Source organism: Pseudochaenichthys georgianus, chromosome 9 (assembly GCF_902827115.2).
Source record: "Pseudochaenichthys georgianus chromosome 9, fPseGeo1.2, whole genome shotgun sequence".
Classification (NCBI taxonomy): domain Eukaryota; kingdom Metazoa; phylum Chordata; class Actinopteri; order Perciformes; family Channichthyidae; genus Pseudochaenichthys; species Pseudochaenichthys georgianus.
In genome coordinates, this window is record NC_047511.1 from 43,619,226 (window position 1) to 43,638,038 (window position 18,813).

Sequence of the window (18,813 nt, forward strand, 5' to 3'; positions counted from 1 at the left end):
AGAGGACTCTTTAAAGTAGAGACACTACATACTGATATACACCTGAACATCAGCAGGAGAGGACTCTTTAAAGTAGAGACACGACATACTGATATACACCTGAACATCAACAGGAGAGGACTCTTTAAAGTAGAGCCACTAAATATTGATATACACCTGAACATCAGCAGGAGAGGACTCTTTAAAGTAGAGACACTACATACTGATATACACCTGAACATCAGCAGGAGAGGACTCTTTAAAGTAGAGACGCTACATACTGATATACACCTGAACATCAGCAGGAGAGGACTCTTTAAAGTAGAGACACGACATACTGATATACACCTGAACATCAGCAGGAGAGGACTCTTTAAAGTAGAGACGCTACATACTGATATACACCTCAAATTGAGCATACTAGCTCTGTATGCTAACAATGTGGTTGTGACCAAAAATAAAACCTTGCTGCAAAATGAATTCCAAGCTTAAGATATAATTTCCTCCCGATCGCTGTGTTTAGCATTTAATCCAGTGAATCTGTGTCGTTTTGTTTAACAAAGCATGAAGCTCTTAATGGCTTCTATTATAATTAAGTGACATAATCCTCGTATTCGATAGAGATCTTGTAAAAAGCCTCGTCACTCAGACAGGGGAGTGTACTCGCCACGATGTGGAGGTCGTGAATGTCAAATCAATTTAAGAAAGGCTGTTTAAGAATGCACAAATGACTCTGAGACCGCTCCGTTTGGAGTGGAGACGCATTTACCGTTAAATATGATTATGACAGCGCGAGCAGTGGGGGTGGAAAGGAAGAGCGGGTGTGTCTCAAACAACCCGGCTGAGGTTTAGCTCCCTGACATCACAGAGATAAAGCCTCCCCAAAACAGACTAGTCAGATTATACCGTCACAGACAAAGCTCCATGCTTTTATCGTGCGTGAAAACATGAGCTGGCCTTGGGTGGTTTTCGAAGATGGGGGGTAGACGGAGGCACAATCACTTCATCTGAAAGGAAAGGGAGGTGTGTTGTCTTGTCGCTTAGCCGAAACGCCTCCTCCTGCATACACTACGCAGCCCAGGGGCAGCGGCAGGCTGGGCAGATAGTTTCGCTGAGATTCTTTGACATTTCCCCGTCTCTTGCTGCCCCGTATCTCCCAGGCGCAGAGGGGGGATGTTGGGTTCTTTATCAAGGAGCCCTGAGAGAGGGTGATAAATCGCCAGAGCCCGGGCCAATCTCCAGTGCAACAACAAGCAGGTAGCAGAGCAGGAAACAAGGCAGAGATATTGTCTCCCAAACATAGCCCCGGCTGTAATGAAGCCGGCACAAAGCGGACAGCAGAGAGTCGGCCTGATAAACAATTCCATATCCAGTCTTCCTCCCAGAGATAGTGAGTCTCAGTCCTGCTGCTACATATCGCTGCTGGACTCAACGAGCCAGAGATAAGCCCTCACCCCTGAACGGGGGATGAAGGGTGTGTGTGTGTGTGTGTGTGTGTGTGTGTGTGTGTGTGTGTGTGTGTGTGTGTGTGTGTGTGTGTGTGTGTGTGTGTGTGTGTGTGTGTGTGTGTGTGTGTGTGTGTGTGTGTGTGTGTGTGTGTGTGTGTGTGTGTGTGTGTGTGGAGGGGGGAACTTCACATCTAGAAATGTCAACACCTGGATACACACATCGTGCTCTATAAGTTAAGGTTTGTTATCCACCAGTCAGTTTTTTTAGACACATATATGTAAGGTATATGTTTGTTATGTTCCTACCATAGGAACAACCTTTGTTGTAATTGCATTCAATTTAACTCATTTAGATAACAGAAAATGACTGCCAACCACTTCTGGTATGATGCGGTTCATTATGTATTTGTTGTGTAATTGCACATATAAGTAGCTACATGTATACTCGGTTTAAGAAATCTTAGATGTGTTGCCCTTTTGAGTCAGAGAGATACATGAAAAGTGAATTATACATGAACACTTTAACTATTACTGTATGTTTGCCATACATGTAGATAACCATGCTAAAGGGGGCCTATTGTGCTTTTTGGATTTTCTCTTTCCTGTCGTGCAGGGCTCTCAACACGGTAGCTCGCGGGCAGCTTTTCAGTAGCTCGCCGCACAATTATCGATTATAGCGTAGTAAGGTTGCTTCTTGATTTTTCGGCCGCGGCTGGACAATAACGGTTTCTTATTTTAGAATATTTTCTGTCACACGAATATCAAATTGGTCGGTGACGCAGAGATCAAGGAACAGACGTGACAGCGGCACAGCGACACCACACATGGAGCAGTCTGCTTTCTCCAGCGGCACCAGTCAGAACCACCAGCAGAATGACCCGCTCTGAATCAGGCCGCGTCGCTGCGGCTCAGACACACAGGGAGGGATTAGTGTTTTTTGAAAAACACTCGTTATCATCATGTCAGGTTGTTGGTGGATTTAATCAAGTCTCGGATCGCAGAGTATGAATGTCCTCTTGCTATTTTCAGTTGATAAATACTTGTGTAAAGTTTGTGAAGGCAGGAGGAAAGCTGACGCGATCACCGTCTCCTCCGTTCCTCCAAGCCCCGCCCCCTCCCTGAAGATCATGGCTGATCGTGACCCGATAGAAACGTTATTATTCACTTAATCACTGATTGAGATGATGACGCTAACTTAATCTCATACATTCATTGGATTTGTGTAACAGTAAGACAGAGAATGTAAGTGAGCACCCACACTATTTTTGTTTTTATAATGCTGTTGTAAATACTCCCTTTTTTAACAGCAGACCGTAGCTAGAAGCTGCAGCTAGACTGCAGAAGTATTAGTTTTTGGTTTTTGAGGATGGAACAATTTCACACACAGATGTAGGGAGGCTAGACCTATACTTCATTATGGTTTATAATTTAATGTCAAGACGAAGAAGAAGAAGAAAAAGATGGCTGAACTGTTCAGTGTCTGTGGAGATGGAGTTATAAATCTCCAAAATCATGTTCAGCTTAAGTCTCAGCAAAACTCACAACATTTCTGGAGCCGTGTAGACCCAGAAAACTTTAAGAACATTCACCAAGCAGCACTGAACAAGCCTGCTTTATTTGGCTCTACAGACCTTTGCGAAGCAGCTTTTTCTGACATGAATGATATCTAAATACAGAACCAGGCTGACTGAACATTTAAAGGACTCTATTAGAGTGAACCTAAGTGGGTACACTCCACACACCTGTATGGTGGACTCCATGCAGCGCCAGTCATCTCACTGACTGTACAAACGAGTGAGATGCTTGTCAGGTGGCGATTAAGGACATGTATGAATGTTCGGTGATTACTATGAGGGCCATAATGATATGTGAGGAATTGTCGTTTTCTTGGACCTTGATGTGAAGTTAAGATTGTGATAAGCTTTAGGTATTGCAATTTCACACGTGTACAAAAGCATAGCTTAATTCAACTGATGAGGGCTATGTGAATACATGTAAGCGATGTGATGCAAGTAGCTCTTGGCCACTTTCATTCTTTCAAAGTAGCTCTCAGACGAAGAAAGGTTGGAGACCCCTGCTGTAGTGTGTTAGGTGTATGTGCATGTGACTGAGGGAACTGTATAAAACACATCAATGGCCAGTATTTGTATTGATCTAGTTATTTCTTTGACTTATTTGAATCTAAGGTAAAATACCCTCAAAACATTCAAATATGGACATTACGACATTTAAAATCCGCAATGAATAGCTTGGTTTGATATATTTGCACCAGCCTGCAGAATATTTTATCAGTATTTTAGAAAATAAGTGGAGACCGAGAACAAAGGCCTGAGGAGGGTCATGTCATGTTTGCAGCATTGAATGAATGAAACCAGCAGACAATGCATTCTGCCAAATAATGATGCTGCAGTATAAAAGTATTTTCTGTTTCCAAACACTCCAATTTCCCTTTCTCGTGAGTCTGACAGTAAAGCCCGGAGATTTCCTTTACATTGTGGTGTACACCAATCAAACGAGGCCATTCGAGCCTGGCAGGCTACATAGGAAGGGAGACATAAGGAAGCATAAACAAGAAGGAGGCGTCATCTCCCATAGATGTGGAAAACAAACTGTCAGGAGATATTAACGTTTTAAATGTCTTGCTTCATAGTGACAGATAGCCAGCCCCCATCCGACGACTTGAGTTCAGAGCGATGGCGATCAGTGCTAGGGGCCAATCAGAAGAAGGCTGTGGTCGTACTATTGGGGGCCGATGGGACTTCCTATGGCTGTCCCTGCCCTTTTGACCCTTCCCACATCACACACAGCCCTCCACCCACATCCATAACCTCTTCCTGAAGCCATAACGCTGGCCTCCTCCTCCCATACCTACTCAGCCTCTGCCCCGCTGATCCCTGGAGCCCCTTCTACCCACAACCCCCCTCTGAAACCATCACACTGTAAAGCCTGAAGCACTTACAGATAAGGAAAGACCCCCGGAAATCAAGCGTTCTGCAGCCGAGCAGATTGAGAGCCAGAGCTCAGCACCAGGAGGAGCCCGCAGGCGGCAGATAGCGCCATCGCATCGCCCGGGAACAACTTCCTGCCCCTCGAATCCTGGACTTTCCTCTGCTTGCACACTATACCGACGACCCCGCAACACCAAGCCCCCTCCACCTCCATGTCCGCCCTCTGACTCCTTCCTTCCTCGCTCGGACGAAGAGAAGGCCTCGCTCCCTGCCGACTCAAACTGACAGCTCGAGCCAAAGGGCTTCCAGAGCTTTTTTTGGGAGGTCTTGTTTGTTTTCATCCATCTGTGAGTATGCGGCCGCCGGGGAATAGGAATGTGACATGTTCTATTAAAACAAAATGTAAAAGAAAATAAGATAGCGCAGAGATCAAGGTCTTCTGAAGTGAAGCTTTGTTCGGCGCTTTATCTGCGGTCCTTTGAGGCAGATTAACGATGACAAACCATTTATAGTTGTTATGTTTGTCGGGATGATTGCTTCCAAGCTGCAATAAGAACTGCCATATGCCACTCATCAGCTAAAAGTAGCACACTTTAAAGAATGTTCCTCTTATTAGTTCCCCTTTAAGCAAAGGACGACTGCTGTCGCTATTACCCAGAGACGAGACACATCTTCGAAACAATGGGAGGGGTGGAGCCCAAATTTGCGGTGTGGAAGAAGCACCGGGGCAAGGCAACAGATGCTATCAACGGATAAAAATAGTTTGAAAGGATTGGGCTGACGTTTTCCAAGACATCACTAAATATTCGTCGCGGGCACTTTTCCCTTGAAGAACACATGTTCCTGACTCACTAGCTGTTTCAGACACATCATTAGACATGTTTAACCGCTACGGATCCTGCTAACGTTGTAAATGTAGACGCTGAGGCATTGTTTTGATTGCTTAGCCGTAAAGAGGCTTTCAGGCATATTGTCGTATATGAGCAGAAGGCTCCTCCATTGACAGTCACTGGAGGAAGACATAACACTCTGACAGCCAAACTGCAGCACCGGCGGACAGCGTTGATTAATGCCAATACAACGAGGATCTTTTTTCGCCAAGGTAGCGCAGGACACCTTCCCGCAATTTAATCAGTCAGCCAGAATTAATGTTCCTAATATCATGATTTCTCCATTACTCTATTTAACATAATTAAAATGTCGAGCGCCGGGGCCATAAAGCGGGTCGTTGGAGATTGTAATTCTGCCGTAAAGCCATGAAGCATGAAAATGCCACTTACCGAGTAGCCGCGGCCTGACAGCGAGTGAGGGGAGCTCTGTGGGGAGAGAGAGGAGAACAGGGATGACCTTTAAGGAGCGTTTCACTCGCTGACACAGACATGATGAAGCAGCGCCGCTTTAATATCAATATTCACGTTAACCTTTTACCCGCCCCGCCATGTACCCCACGCCTGCACACATCACTCCCGCACACTCTGGCCTCAGCCATGGGGGTAGCTGAGCAGCTCCCGATCTGAAAAGCAATCACTCACGTCCTGTGGGGGACTTTATTCTTTCACACACACACATACGGGTATTGGGCCGAGGGCGACACCGTACTTCCGGTATCCGCCGTTTTACGCGAGGTGCAAGCAGCCGTACACCGTCTAGGTGTTGCTAAGCTTCCTGTACTGAATATCATAGTCTAGTGCCTTAATCAATATCTAGTCAACTCTAAAATACCACATATGGTATGGCATGATAATATTATTGTGCCAAGTGGGGTATTCACCTGGTGTTTCCAGAAGATAGACGTAGATGCAGCCAAAATCGACGAAGGCCACTGTGGTTTTCCCATACATCTGCATCAGTCTGTATGGGCAATCCCACCACCCACACAGCTCTAGTTCACGCTGGTAACGACCTAAGCACACCCCTCAAGTCCAGAGATGTAATCCGAAGACATGCAGCGATTTCTTCGGTCGTTAATTCAGAAAAAATAACTCTGCCTGGCTACGTTAGCTAGCTGTTTATATCTGCACTTCCAGGATATTTGCACCTCCAGGAAAATGGCGTATTTATATATATATATATGGCGCGTGTTGCATTGTGGGTAGCTCGTGACGTCACTGTGTGTGAAAGAATTGAGTCCTCAAAGAAATACACCGTGTAAAACCTGAACTATTTGGTACAATGATAGTGAAAATTGTGAAAAATTGTCATTGGTGCTCTATAAATGCATTTAAAGCAAAGTGTAAGGTGCATTTGCAGTGCTTAAAACATGATTTAGCGACCCAAGCTCACATCTTTACATATAAGCTACTTTGGTCTATGGCGCAAAACATACTAGTCTCACAATAACCCCCTAACTCATTTGTAATGGCCCTTCGATGTCACATGACAGGGTCTACGCAGGAATCCTGAAGTCAGACCTTTTAAGACCCTTTCCACACATGTTAAGACCTCATCGCCACTTTGAGTTCTAACCGGTTACCTTGGCGACACACTCTACCTCACATTGACTATATACAGTATTGATTGTCCTTCCTCCTTATCTTCCAACCATTTGGACGCAGACTTGCATTTCCCCATAACGATGTTGCTTAGCAACCGGCGTGAACGGAGCTTCGCGCTATCAAGCAGTGAGCGCGCGATGTCCTGTTCAGATGACGTCAAACCCAACGGGATGCCATCAATAAACTACACAGAATCACACTACACACCTACGCCATGATTACATTCAGGCACACTGTGGAATACAACCTCTTTGGACCATTTATATACTTATTGAAGACAAGCTACAGAATGTAATACTTTGGAAAATCCTGTTTAATATTTTTTAATAGCCTTAATTTTCGCTAAATTAATTTATTAACTTTTAATACTTTTTAAGACCCCGCGGACGCCCTGCATGATCGTCAACTTTCAGTCAATGAAAATAACAAAGATGCTATGAACGCTGCCATCGCTTAAACCACCTTCTTAAACAAAAAAAACCATTTATTTTTCCTTTCAATGTTTATTTTATTAGCTTTTCTTTTTTAATGCTTAATGTCTTTCATTTTTTGTAAAGCACTTTGAATTACCTTGCGTTGAAAAGTGCTATATAAATAAACTTGCCTTGCCTTGAGACAATGTCCATTGTAACTATCAAACTAAACACCTTACAACACTGAACAAAGATTCTTGCAAAAGTTTCCTAAAGTACAGAATTTTCCAGCTTTGTTGTTTTTTTCCCACCAAAACTGTGACATGGACACTGGCCATTACAAACGAACAGGGGGCAATCAAGATTTTCGGACAATGATGCCGATTGTCGTAGTGGCCGAACAGCGGTTCTTTAAGTGTCAGTCCGTGAATATATTGGACCCATTGACTTACATGGGGATCCACCCAGTACAAGCACTCGAATAGCCGGAATCATTAGGGTCCAATGGTTGCAAAATGTGCTACAGGTATACAGCAGGGTTTCCGCTAGGATTTTTTCTCGCCGGTCAAATGTCCGGGCAGAATTTATTTTACCGGACTAATTTGAAACTTACCGGTCATATTTCAATAATAATAATAAGAGTTGTGTAGCAGAGTTTCCGTAAGCAGGTAATTTACCGGACTATGAGCGGATATGCTGATGTTTAAAATAAAACTCAGTTCACGGGGCTCATTTTTATATTGCTTCAGTTTATAATCGTAACAGATCGAAAAAATTCAGATTAATTTCTCAATAAATGATTCCACAAACAACAAACAACATAATTATTACATTCAAACAAACTACTTGTAGTAGATAACGTACATTATTCAGAAGTTTACATCAACTTTGAATAATAACACGGGAGAAACGGATCCTCTCTCTCTCTCTCTCTCCTGACAGCCCGTCAGTTTCTCATGCAGCTCCTGCAGCTCGCTAAACAGAGGGCGGGGCTTCAGGTGATCATGCAGAGCTGCGTGTCTCGGTCAGACTCAGCAGCTGATCTGATCTCTCTCTCGCTCCGGTTACACTTCACTCGCGTTTATGTCCATATCGATCAGACCCAGCTCTCCTGATCGGCCTTTATAGAGAGCACCGATCAAACTATTAAGAGTGAATATCGGCCGATAATGACCGGCGGCCGATCGATCGGAGCCTCCCTAATTATTACCAGACATTTTGACCGTCAGGTTTTGAATTTACCGTTTTTTTATAAATTATACCAGCTAAAAACCGGTAATTACCGGCTAACGGAAACCCTGGTATGCAGGTATTTCTGCTTTTGAGAGTCATGCCATTTCGGCTTCATGCACCACTGAGCAACTTCGCCTCCAACGCCGACCAGTATTCTTCATTACATGTTACATTACACGTCACTTGTTAGACGCTTTTATCCAAAGCGACTTACATGCTCAATACTGCGGGCAATCCCCACAGGAGCACTTTGGGGTGAAGACGACATGCTGACTGCAGTGGGGTTTGAACCTGTGACCCCCTGATCCGAACACCAACGCACAACCCACTGCGCCACACGCCTCACATGCCACATATATACATTTCTAGGGAAAATAAGTAGCCATTTTACAATTTTCGAGGTGTTATTTTTACGCTACTACGTTTTACGCTGTGGACCAACGTAGCAAGTACACGTTACGATGTGAACCTGAGTCAGAGTTAACGACCCATTATAATCTTTGATGGCTAAAAACGAGTCGGATTGTTTTATAATACAGGTTATAGATTGCAGTGCCGCCCACGATTTATTTGTTTGAATTGCTTCTGCGCCTCACCATCTGACATTGATAGACACATGGGAGTAAATCCATCACCTGCACCCGTAGACGAACTGATAACACATAAAACCTTGATAGAAAAATGATTGTGTTGAGAGTGAGTAGCAGCTTATGAACGCTGCTCGCCAAACAATAATGGCTTCTCTTCTTTTTCCATCTCATCATTTCCCGGCATTTGTTTTGCATCAACAGGCAAGACATCCTTTCCCAAATGCTTTATATTCTTTCAGGCAGAAATACATTACGTGTTGTTCACGCCATGACGGCAATGCATCTTAAAATGCAATCTTACAATATAAGCCGTTTTATTTAAAAATGATGTCAGCCGCATTCTGCAAACAAGCGTTCTTCATTTTGAATCAGCCCCGATAAATATCTCTTTATGCGTTTAGGGAGGTATTTCGGGCCGCCGGACTCCTCCCGTGTCTCTAACGCAGTCCTCTGAATGCTGAACAAGAGCAGGATGGAGACAGAATAAGCTTAAGTTTCGTTCTGTCCGTCAGAGCCCAGCACGAATACCAATCTCCAAATCCCTCCCTCCACTTCCACTTTTCACTTCTTTTATTCTCCTGTCTAGATTGGCAATTCTCCCCCCCCGGTCTCTGGAGGGGACTTTTCTGCTAGACCAATTTCATCCATAGGTCCACCTTCAATCCGAGCGTCCTCCCCCACACCTTCGCCACCGCCACCTCTCTTGTGTTGCACCCTCCCGACACCCCTCGTCCTTTCTCCCACACCTGCTCTAAGGCCTCGGCCCTCATCAACGCCTCTCTGCCCTCTGATTCGCAGGACGCCTCCCGCCGTGACGATTAGGGAGGAGTCCCGCCGCGAAACCGGAAAGCAGGCTCTGCGGGAATGAAAAGGCTATTCCCACTCTGCTCTCTGAAACCACCACGAGCAGCGAGAGGGAGAGGGGAGCACAATCTGGGGACACAAAGGGGCCAAAAGTGTGTACAAGTGAGAATGCGGCCTGTTGTCTGTGAGTGTGCATGTTGTGAGTGCACTTACATGTGCGTATGGGCATAGGTGGTGGGAGGCCAAGGCCATTTGGAATTAGCCTTACGATGTAGAGTTCATTCAACTTGGAGCATTCTGAGCAGAAAGAGAGGCTTATTTAAATGATAATGAGGGACAATCCATTGGATTTAGTGCCAGCGAAGGGAGGGAAAAGAGGGGAGGGAAAGAGGGGGGGGATCCATTAAAACGCCAGCGGTTCATAAGCCATAGGGTCGGCATCCAGCTAAACACTCTCTCTTAAAAGCCATTATACATGGCTCTCAATGGATTTCTGCAGCGCTTAGGACTTCAAAAGGATTTAAAAACCCGCCCCAGAGAGGGAGTGTGGGGGAGGGAGCAGTGTGTGTGTGTGTGTGTGTGTGTGTGTGTGTGTGTGTGTGTGTGTGTGTGTGTGTGTGTGTGTGTGTGTGTGTGATGGCAAGAGGGATGGGGCGGATGCTGGCGGCATTTAAGGGTTAACTAAACAGCCCCGGAGAAGAGAAATGTTGCTAAATCCGCCCCCTAATCCTCTCCCCATTTCCATGCCCCCTCCTCCACTCGGCTCACTGCAAAAAGGAGAGTAAAAAGAAAATCACGGCGACAAGAGGGGAGGGTCCGGTCCACCTTCTCCCAACCCAGACTATTGGTTTTTGTGGATGAAGGAAGCCCGAGAGGGGGGCCAATCAGAGCGCGGCGGAGCGTGACGAAGGGAAGAGATGCATGTGAGGCCGATCAGGTGCTGGGTGGGAACAGGAGGGTGTCGGCACCACCACTGCTGCCCTCTCCTCCGCAGGACACAGATGAAGTGGAACCCCCCCCCCCCCCCCCCCTTCTCATCCTCCACCACCTCATATTTCCCTAATCCCTGTGTGGCTTAGTGCCGGGGCCCCGCTGCACCGCAGGCACAATTACCTAGTCAAAATAAACAGATAACGACCCGACCATGAACAAACAGCTTCCCCTGCAATTCGGTTTTGTTTTTTTCCAAACCCTGTGCTCCCAAATTGATGCATGACTGTTTTTAGAGGCGGACAGGCGGGTGCGTCCGCATTTGTCTCTATTTCCTTTGGCAGTAAGACAAGAGGAATCCATTTTACTCGTCGGCATCATTAGTTAAGAGCTTTTAAAAGCCGGGGAGCCACTTTGATGTGGCGGAGCGTGTTTTACGGAAACATTTGCGGTGCTTTCACTGCGGTGGCGGAGATTTCACGGAGCTGGAAAAATAAGAAATATAGGAGGGAATCTCGCTGTGTGAAGGCCTGGAATACGACAGCCCGCGGAGAGACGGACAGACGGACACAAAGAGGTGTGTGGAGGTGAGAGGGAGAGACGGAGATGCCGCGGTTACAGCGATCAGCGTCTGTGCACCATTTATTTGGCAGCAGATTAGAGAGACATGCCACATCTAACACCGTCGGCGATTACAGCGTGCAATTTTCAACAGTGCCTCCCCCCCCCCCCCTACTCTATCACCGCAACCACCATCACTCCCCCCCCCTTCTTCTGTGCTTGTCGTATATCCCTGTCAGAGCTGTCAACCGGCGTCGGTCTTTTATCTGACAAGCCCGCCTCTCCCCCCTGACTTTTTCATTAAAAGACAGCCTTTTACACAGATTCAGGAGGAAGAGTGCGAGAGGAAGAGGGGGGACAGAGCACCCGGGAAACAGAACAGCAGGGAGTAGAAAAAAGAGGAAGGAGATGGGGAAAATTAGGCTGGCTGATTTTTGTCTTACTCCAATCAAGCTGGATTTGCAATTGGAGGGCTGAATGGCTTAAAACAATGTATTTAATAAGTTCATTTAAATCCCTTTCCTCACCCACAGCTTTCCTTCCTCTTCTTTCTCTCCCTCCTCCCGCTGCTTTCGTCAGCTAAATGAACAGTCTGATTGAATTTGGTGGAGTTTGGGAGGTCTGCTTGACAGGCATTAGTTAGGAAGCATATTTCTACATTCATTTCAAATGAGCCGCTTGGGATTTTTGCATAAATTCTCATTACTTCCCCCTGTGTCTAAATTGCATTATTTCATCCTTTATGCTGCGCCGATGCCACGGCCTCCATCTTCCTTCGCCACTGACTCTCCCTCTAAACGGGTTAGCATATGGATGCCGGCGCGGCGGCGATAATTGGAGCGCTTTCTTTAACTCGTTCCAGTCCCGGGTCGTGGAGGTCAGCCCACACCTGGCTGAACTGCGTTAGGTCATGTCTACATGTAACCGTGCCATGCTTAAATAATGCCAGGCCAACAAGGTGCTGCTGTGTGACTGGCTTCACCATTTCCTGTCTGTGTGCTACCAGCCAACCATCACATCGGGATTTATGAGGTGATACCTGGAAACAGCAGGGACTACTGCACCCCTCTGATCTCAGCCTCCATGTTGCTGTCGCCCGCCCACTCTCTATTTCCAACCCCCCCCCCCCTCCTCGGCCTGTGAAAGTGGATATTCCTGCCCGCTGTCGGAGGTCCGTGGAGAGGGCAAAGGTCTCGTCCGGCGACTTACCTCGATGAGCTGCTCCTTGGAGTTGCTCCTGTGCGGTCGGCTCAGCTCCTTCACCGCCTCGTCCTCGCTCACTTTGACCGGACGTAGCGTTAAAGGCTTGATCTGCAGGGGACACAGGAAAAAGGACATCTTAAAATCACGCCCTTGTGCCATGAACCACATTGCTGTGTTCATTATTAAGCAAATTAAAAGTATGTCATTGTGGTTTTATTTAAAAGCTGGCTGGATACATACATAAAATAAAAGGTATTTTAACGGCTTGATCTGCAGGGGACACAGGACATCTTAAAATGGTGTCCTTGCATCATGAACCACATTGCTGTGTTCATTATTAAGCAATACACCCCGTCAGGCAGTTAATTTAAGAGGTATTATCCTAAAAGCTGCTCTGATAGGACTGTAAATCACTGCCGACTGGCTTATTACCTTAATACCAAGGCAAGGAGAAAGATTCAAACTGTTATATATTAAAAGACCATAGGCCAAAGTCGAGTGCTAGTTTCTTACAGATGACATGAACAACATAGTCTTTTCTTTTGGGAACTTTGTCAACGGCTGCACAGGACTCGAAGAGGAACATAAGAAACACAAAACTAAATACTCTGATCAACCAAAGGAAAAGCAGATAACATGCATTGTGTGTGTATGGTTGCCCGCTATCATAATTATTGAATTATTAAAATCGAATTTACTCTGATGCCACTATAAAGCGTTTTAAAAGTAGGTTATTCTGGTTTCTGTGTCAGAATCTTGTTTTTTTTAATATCATATTTATTGGAATTTAACATCTCTGTAAAAACTGGCTGGATATATTTAAAGGTATTTTCTGACAAGTACCTTTGTTTGTAATTATTAACTATACATTGTATTGGTAGTAAAAGTGTGTACCGTACTTTTCGGACTATAAGCCGCGACTTTTTTTCCCATCTTTTTTGTACAGCTAACGGGCACTAGGGAACCTCCTAAATCTATGGACTTTACAGGTCAAATTAACCACCTTTAACGCTACGGGCTCTATGACCGGTCCGCGCTGGCGGGCTCCAGCAGGAAAAGCTGGAGGCCGGAAAAGAGTGAGACAGGTCGCGCGCCAAAGCGAAAGTGGAACCGAGAGACAGAACGAGAGCAAGACAGACGGACAGTTTAGCTGCTGCGGCTCATATGCAGGTGCGCCTTGTAGTCCGAAAAGTACGGAAAATACATCTTGTTGGATTTTGTGTTTGACCTAATGAATCTGGGTAACATTCTTGATTGTTGATTATAACAGACTTGTTGTTGTTTTTGTATGTATGTTGTGCAAATAATGCGAACATGTGTTTGACCGTTTATGAGTGGGTCCAAGAAAGAATAGCTAAAGCTAATGCTAGTGCTCAAAGTAGTCCTAAGAGACACAAAGAAGGATCTACATACTCCACAAGTAGGACATCTATGCATAACAATACAGTGCAGCTACAAAGGACACATGATAGTGGGCTCCCTCTGTTCCCAACCTGAGGGAACACAAAGTCAGTGTGATGACTCGGCTTGGTGTCATCACCTCAGCCCACTGCTGCGTGTGAACATATACCACACTGTAGTTGTTAGTGTTTCTTTGATGTACTCTGTTCAGTATTGACATCGGTTCATCAATGTTATTTTACTATTACAAAACCACCTCCTATACATGTAGCTTAGGTGAGACAGCACATATTTAGCATTATGCTAATGCGATAATAAGACGCAAACACATCATTAGGTTGGCAACGCTAGCTCGAAGTATTGTTTTAATTGCTCGCCTTATCCTCCACACAGAAATATGAAACGTTCCTAAATATGAACCAGTAAAACCGTAGAACCGCGAAAAACGGATTGACTGCTGATTTCTGACTACAATTCAAAATCCACTCTGAATTCAAAGCTAAGGCACTTTCATTCGACCACAGCTCTTTAGGTCATCACAAAGGCATTGTGAACGGGAAGAAGACAACGCTGAGAATTAAAGATCATGCTTTTGTTTTCTGGTCTTAATATAATAATAAAAGTTCTGGTATAGGTACACATAATAGCTATAGGTGGTTTGAAAGTGAACCCATATCACAGGAACCCGAATCCACTCCTGGATAGCTTGGTGTAGCAGGGCATCAAGACCCACAGTTGGCATGCATTCAAATTCCCAGCCAGATGGGAGGTTGGCGAGCTCAGCCAGGAAGACGATGAGGTGGTGAAGCAGCAGCCAATCACAGAGTCCCGTGCTGCTTCGCCACCTTGGAGTACAGTGGCGATGGCCGCGGGGTGTAATCCATTCGACTATCAGTTTGCATGTAGCAGCTCCCCCGGTGGCGCGCGGTGGCTGGCCCCCGCCTCCTGGTCTCCACTGTCATTTAAGCAGATCACTGCTGCAATTAACCTTTCCCGGTAAATATCAATTATGGCCCCCGGCTGGTTTAGAATTAAAAGGGTCATCAGCTAATCTGACAGGTCCTGTACGCTACCACCTGGCTGGGAGGGAGGCGAGAGTGTTTGCCTACCCTCGTGCCCACCAGCTCACATGCCAAGTCGACACAATTCCCTTTTAATTACCCTGGGCAGCCATGCTGATTGGCCAAGGGGCGTTAGCGGTGCGCTGAGGTCAACAGTGACAGGACAGGGGTGGGGAGGAGGAGGAGGGAGCCGGCACCGAGCAATCAGGGTGTCGAGATGGAAGGAAGAGAAACCTGGCAGGTGGGCCTAATCAGGTTTGACTTCCACCTCCACATGCCTCTCCCTCTGCCTCTCGCGCGCTCTCGCTGTCAGCCTAATCACTCCTTGAATCTCAAAATAGATGGTGGCTTTTTTTGATTTCCTCCCCTCACAACGAGAGCAGCCCCAGAGGTACAGTCGCCGTCACGTCGCCGTCAAGTGCAGCCGTTGATTACTTTGTTTACCCAGCATCAGTGTTGCTGACAAATTCCCGAAGTGTTTCGGTCTCCTCCGGGGCCCGCGGCTGCATTAGCCAGTCGGCAATCAACTCGGCTATTGATCAGAGCACAGCGTCTAATTAGCCGTCGAGGTTAATGATGAGGCGCGCGAGGAACACTCCCCGCGCCGCTGATCAACGGGACAGGAGAGCAATTGATCGAGGCGGAAACTCACCAACGCTGACAAAAGATTGGCAGCGCTGCCGGCCGGTGATTAAGGCAGGGACTAATGTCCTGTCTGGGGAGGTGTTTAATTGGCCCTAAGCTCCCAACTGTACAGCTTTCATGCGTTGTTGTTTTCTTTTGTGTGTACTCATTAATGTTAAAGGACGAGTTAGCGAGGGGCTAATGGTCTCCGCGGAGATCTGATTGGTTGCGAGCGGCGACAGAGTTCAAGGTCGTAATGCCTTCATGCTTGAGGTCATTTTGTGGGAGAACCTTGAGGAGTTCTTCGGCAACTGTGAGGTTCTTTTGTGTCGATTTAGTTTGTCCACATTGAAGAATCGACCCATGCCGTACTGGGACAAGGTTAATCAGGTTGAAGCAGTAAGTAATGTGGTTAATCTGTGTGTGGGGGGGGGGGGGGGGTTGGACTTAAGACGACAGAGAGAAGAGACGTGGAAAAACATAGCTAAGTAATGGCCTGTGTTTCACATGAATAATGTACTGGAAATTAGCTCCATTAGTCTCGCTATTGAACATGTCTGCAGTCCCTCTCTGGAGGCCGCCGCTCGGTGCTCTTTAATTATCTTCAAAGGGCCCTCCAGCATCTTAATTTCCCCCCAAGTTGAGTAGTGCCGACTTGGGTCTCCTCATTTATACTACTCTAACCCCGGGTGAAGTCGCACAGCCCGCACTACTTAGAAACGGCTAGTCAAGTCGATGGAGGCAGTCGTAGTTAACGTGGACGCATGCTAGGCTAGGCTAACTCTCGTGCCTCTCAGCGGCCTGTCAGCAGGGGTGGTGCTTTGTTGTCTTGATCCTACCTCCTTCACCTTGCAGGGGTGTTCAGGAGGGGGGGGGGGGGGGGGGCATCGAATGGCTACCCAGTCTCCCTCCTTGAATACGAGAAGCTGTTAGTCCTGACCTGGCTCTTCCTCCCTCGTCTCCCCCTCGCCTGCCGTCACCTGTCAGCAGCGCTCAGGGAGGCAGTGCTGCAGCCTTGTCCCGGTGTCAATCCTTATTACCCCAGGACCCTGGACCTTGGCCCCTGCCCGCCCCCTTTTCTTTCCAGCTGCCTTGATGCTCTTCTCCTCAGCATAACCGCGCTCCAATATCTGCTCTACGGGCTTCCCATGCGCAGCGCGGGAGGAGAAGAGGGGCAACACGGGGGGGGGGGAAAGGACGAATACAGATCCTTCCTCTAATTTGTTCTGAAAAGTGTGCTGCGCAAAGGACCCTCACCCCCATTAACCCAGCGACAGGCTGCTACCGCTGCTCAGGGAGGCATCAGCAGTGTGTGTGTGTGTGCGCGCGTGTGTGTGTGTGAGGGGGGCTCGGTAGTGCGTCGGGCACCTCGGCGCTCAGTGCCCGGCTCCGGCACCGGCTCAATCTATCGGCTCATTATCCCCCCCGCCCAGTCTGGGGTGCAGACAAGTGCACTTTAGGGCCACAGGCCAAATTGATTCATCTGCCTTCATTTTCTTCAGGCTCAGAAGTGGCAGCTGCTCAGAGGCAGGGGGAAGGCGCTTTAAGATGGTGAGAGACAGAGCGAGGAGAGAGGGAAGGAGAGAAGGAGAGAGCCTGGGATGGAGTGAGGCGAAGGAGGGAGGCTTCAAGAGAAGGAGGTGTTCTTGGCTTTGTTCCTCTTCCATGTCTCATTTCACTTTTCTTCCTCTCTCTCTCTCTCTCTCTCTCTCTCTCTCTCTCTCTCTCTCTCTCTCTCTCTCTCTCTCTCTCTCTCTCTCTCTCGCACAACCAACACCTCCCTCCCTTGAAATAGCTATCAAGAAATGCACTCACTCCCCCTCCAAGTCCCAAGTTGGAAATTAGCCCAAGGACAAGCTAGTGGATTTACTACGGGGAGAGCAAATGGATTTTTGCTTTTATTTTGACGAGTCCCAGTGTATCCATTAAGCCTTTTAATCATACATTATTCATAGCGCTCGCCTCATAATGAATGACCACATAAAAGAGGTACACATATTACACGAGGCCTAAAACGCCCCCATAACTCTCTCCCCGAGTGCACTCAGTGCCTTCGGAAGCTGCTGCAGGAATATGAGCCGGTGACATCGCAGAGAGGTGGCGGCCGGAGTCAGCAGATTAAAAGCAACATAAACGGGGCAGAGCAAACAAATTAGAGGGCGCGACCCCTCCGTCGTGCTGCATGTGTCCTGTGCACAGAATGGTACAAGGCGACACGGTGTAAAGCTAACGGGGGTGGCCGCCCGGCATTGTAACAAAGCAATCAACCTGAAAGCGGAGCCACTTCCTGGGCCTGATTCCCAGCCAAGGCGGGCCTCGGGAGAGCCCGGGTGTCCCGCGGGGGCCCGTCTGGAACAGATGAACTGGGGAGAGAAGCGCTCCCTGTGGGCCAGGGTCTCTCCAATCACTCTCACCATATGCCTCCTGGGGGAGCGAGGGAACACGGCAAGAGAGGAGGAAAAAGGGGGGAGGAAAAGGGGGGAAGGGAGGCGCACCTGCTCCAAAATACAAATCTATTCCTCAGCACCTGTCCCGAGGGTTCACACACACACACACACACACACACACACACACACACACACACACACACACACACACACACACACACACACACACACACACACACACACACACACACACACACACACACACACACACACACACACCTGTCAGCCAGGGCCATAGGAACAGTATCTGCCCTGCACTGATAAGCACAAGGCCTTACAGCAGAAACCCCCCCCCCCCCCCACCCTCCTCCCCCCAGCTCCCACTCCCCACTCCAAGGCAAGCATCTCTCAGAGCTACCGACAACAATTAGGCCGACGATGTCGACATGCTAATGATGTTATTGGAAGGAAAGCAAGGGACCGGATGCAGAGGATGCTTGCTTTGCTCGTTATGCAGATATCCCTGCTCTCTCGTTGCTCCGCAGGAAATGCAAAGCTTTGATTTCTGTGTACACTATTAGCGTTGAAAGCAGTGAGCGCGTTCCGCAAGAGATTTATGCACGCTAACAAGAGAAATTCAAATGGCGTTCACTTCGGAGGATGTACTGTAATTCTTTGTCTACTCGACGTGATTATTTGAAAGTCAAAGTTCTCTTTCGAAAGAGAGGGCGCATTC

At 47.3% G+C, this 18,813-nt stretch overlaps 1 protein-coding gene across 1 annotated transcript in view; it reads right to left on the reverse strand.

Annotated features, from left to right (window-relative positions):
• fbrsl1 (fibrosin-like 1) overlaps positions 1–18,813 on the reverse strand; it is a 430,120-nt gene that overhangs the window by 188,396 nt on the left and 222,911 nt on the right. Inside the window, exons 3-4 of the mRNA XM_034091346.2 lie at positions 12,611–12,712; positions 5,656–5,691 (exon numbers count right to left, since the gene is read on the reverse strand). Of these exons, the coding sequence (XP_033947237.1) occupies positions 5,656–5,691; positions 12,611–12,712 (138 nt within the window). The remainder of the gene's footprint in view (positions 1–5,655; positions 5,692–12,610; positions 12,713–18,813) is intronic.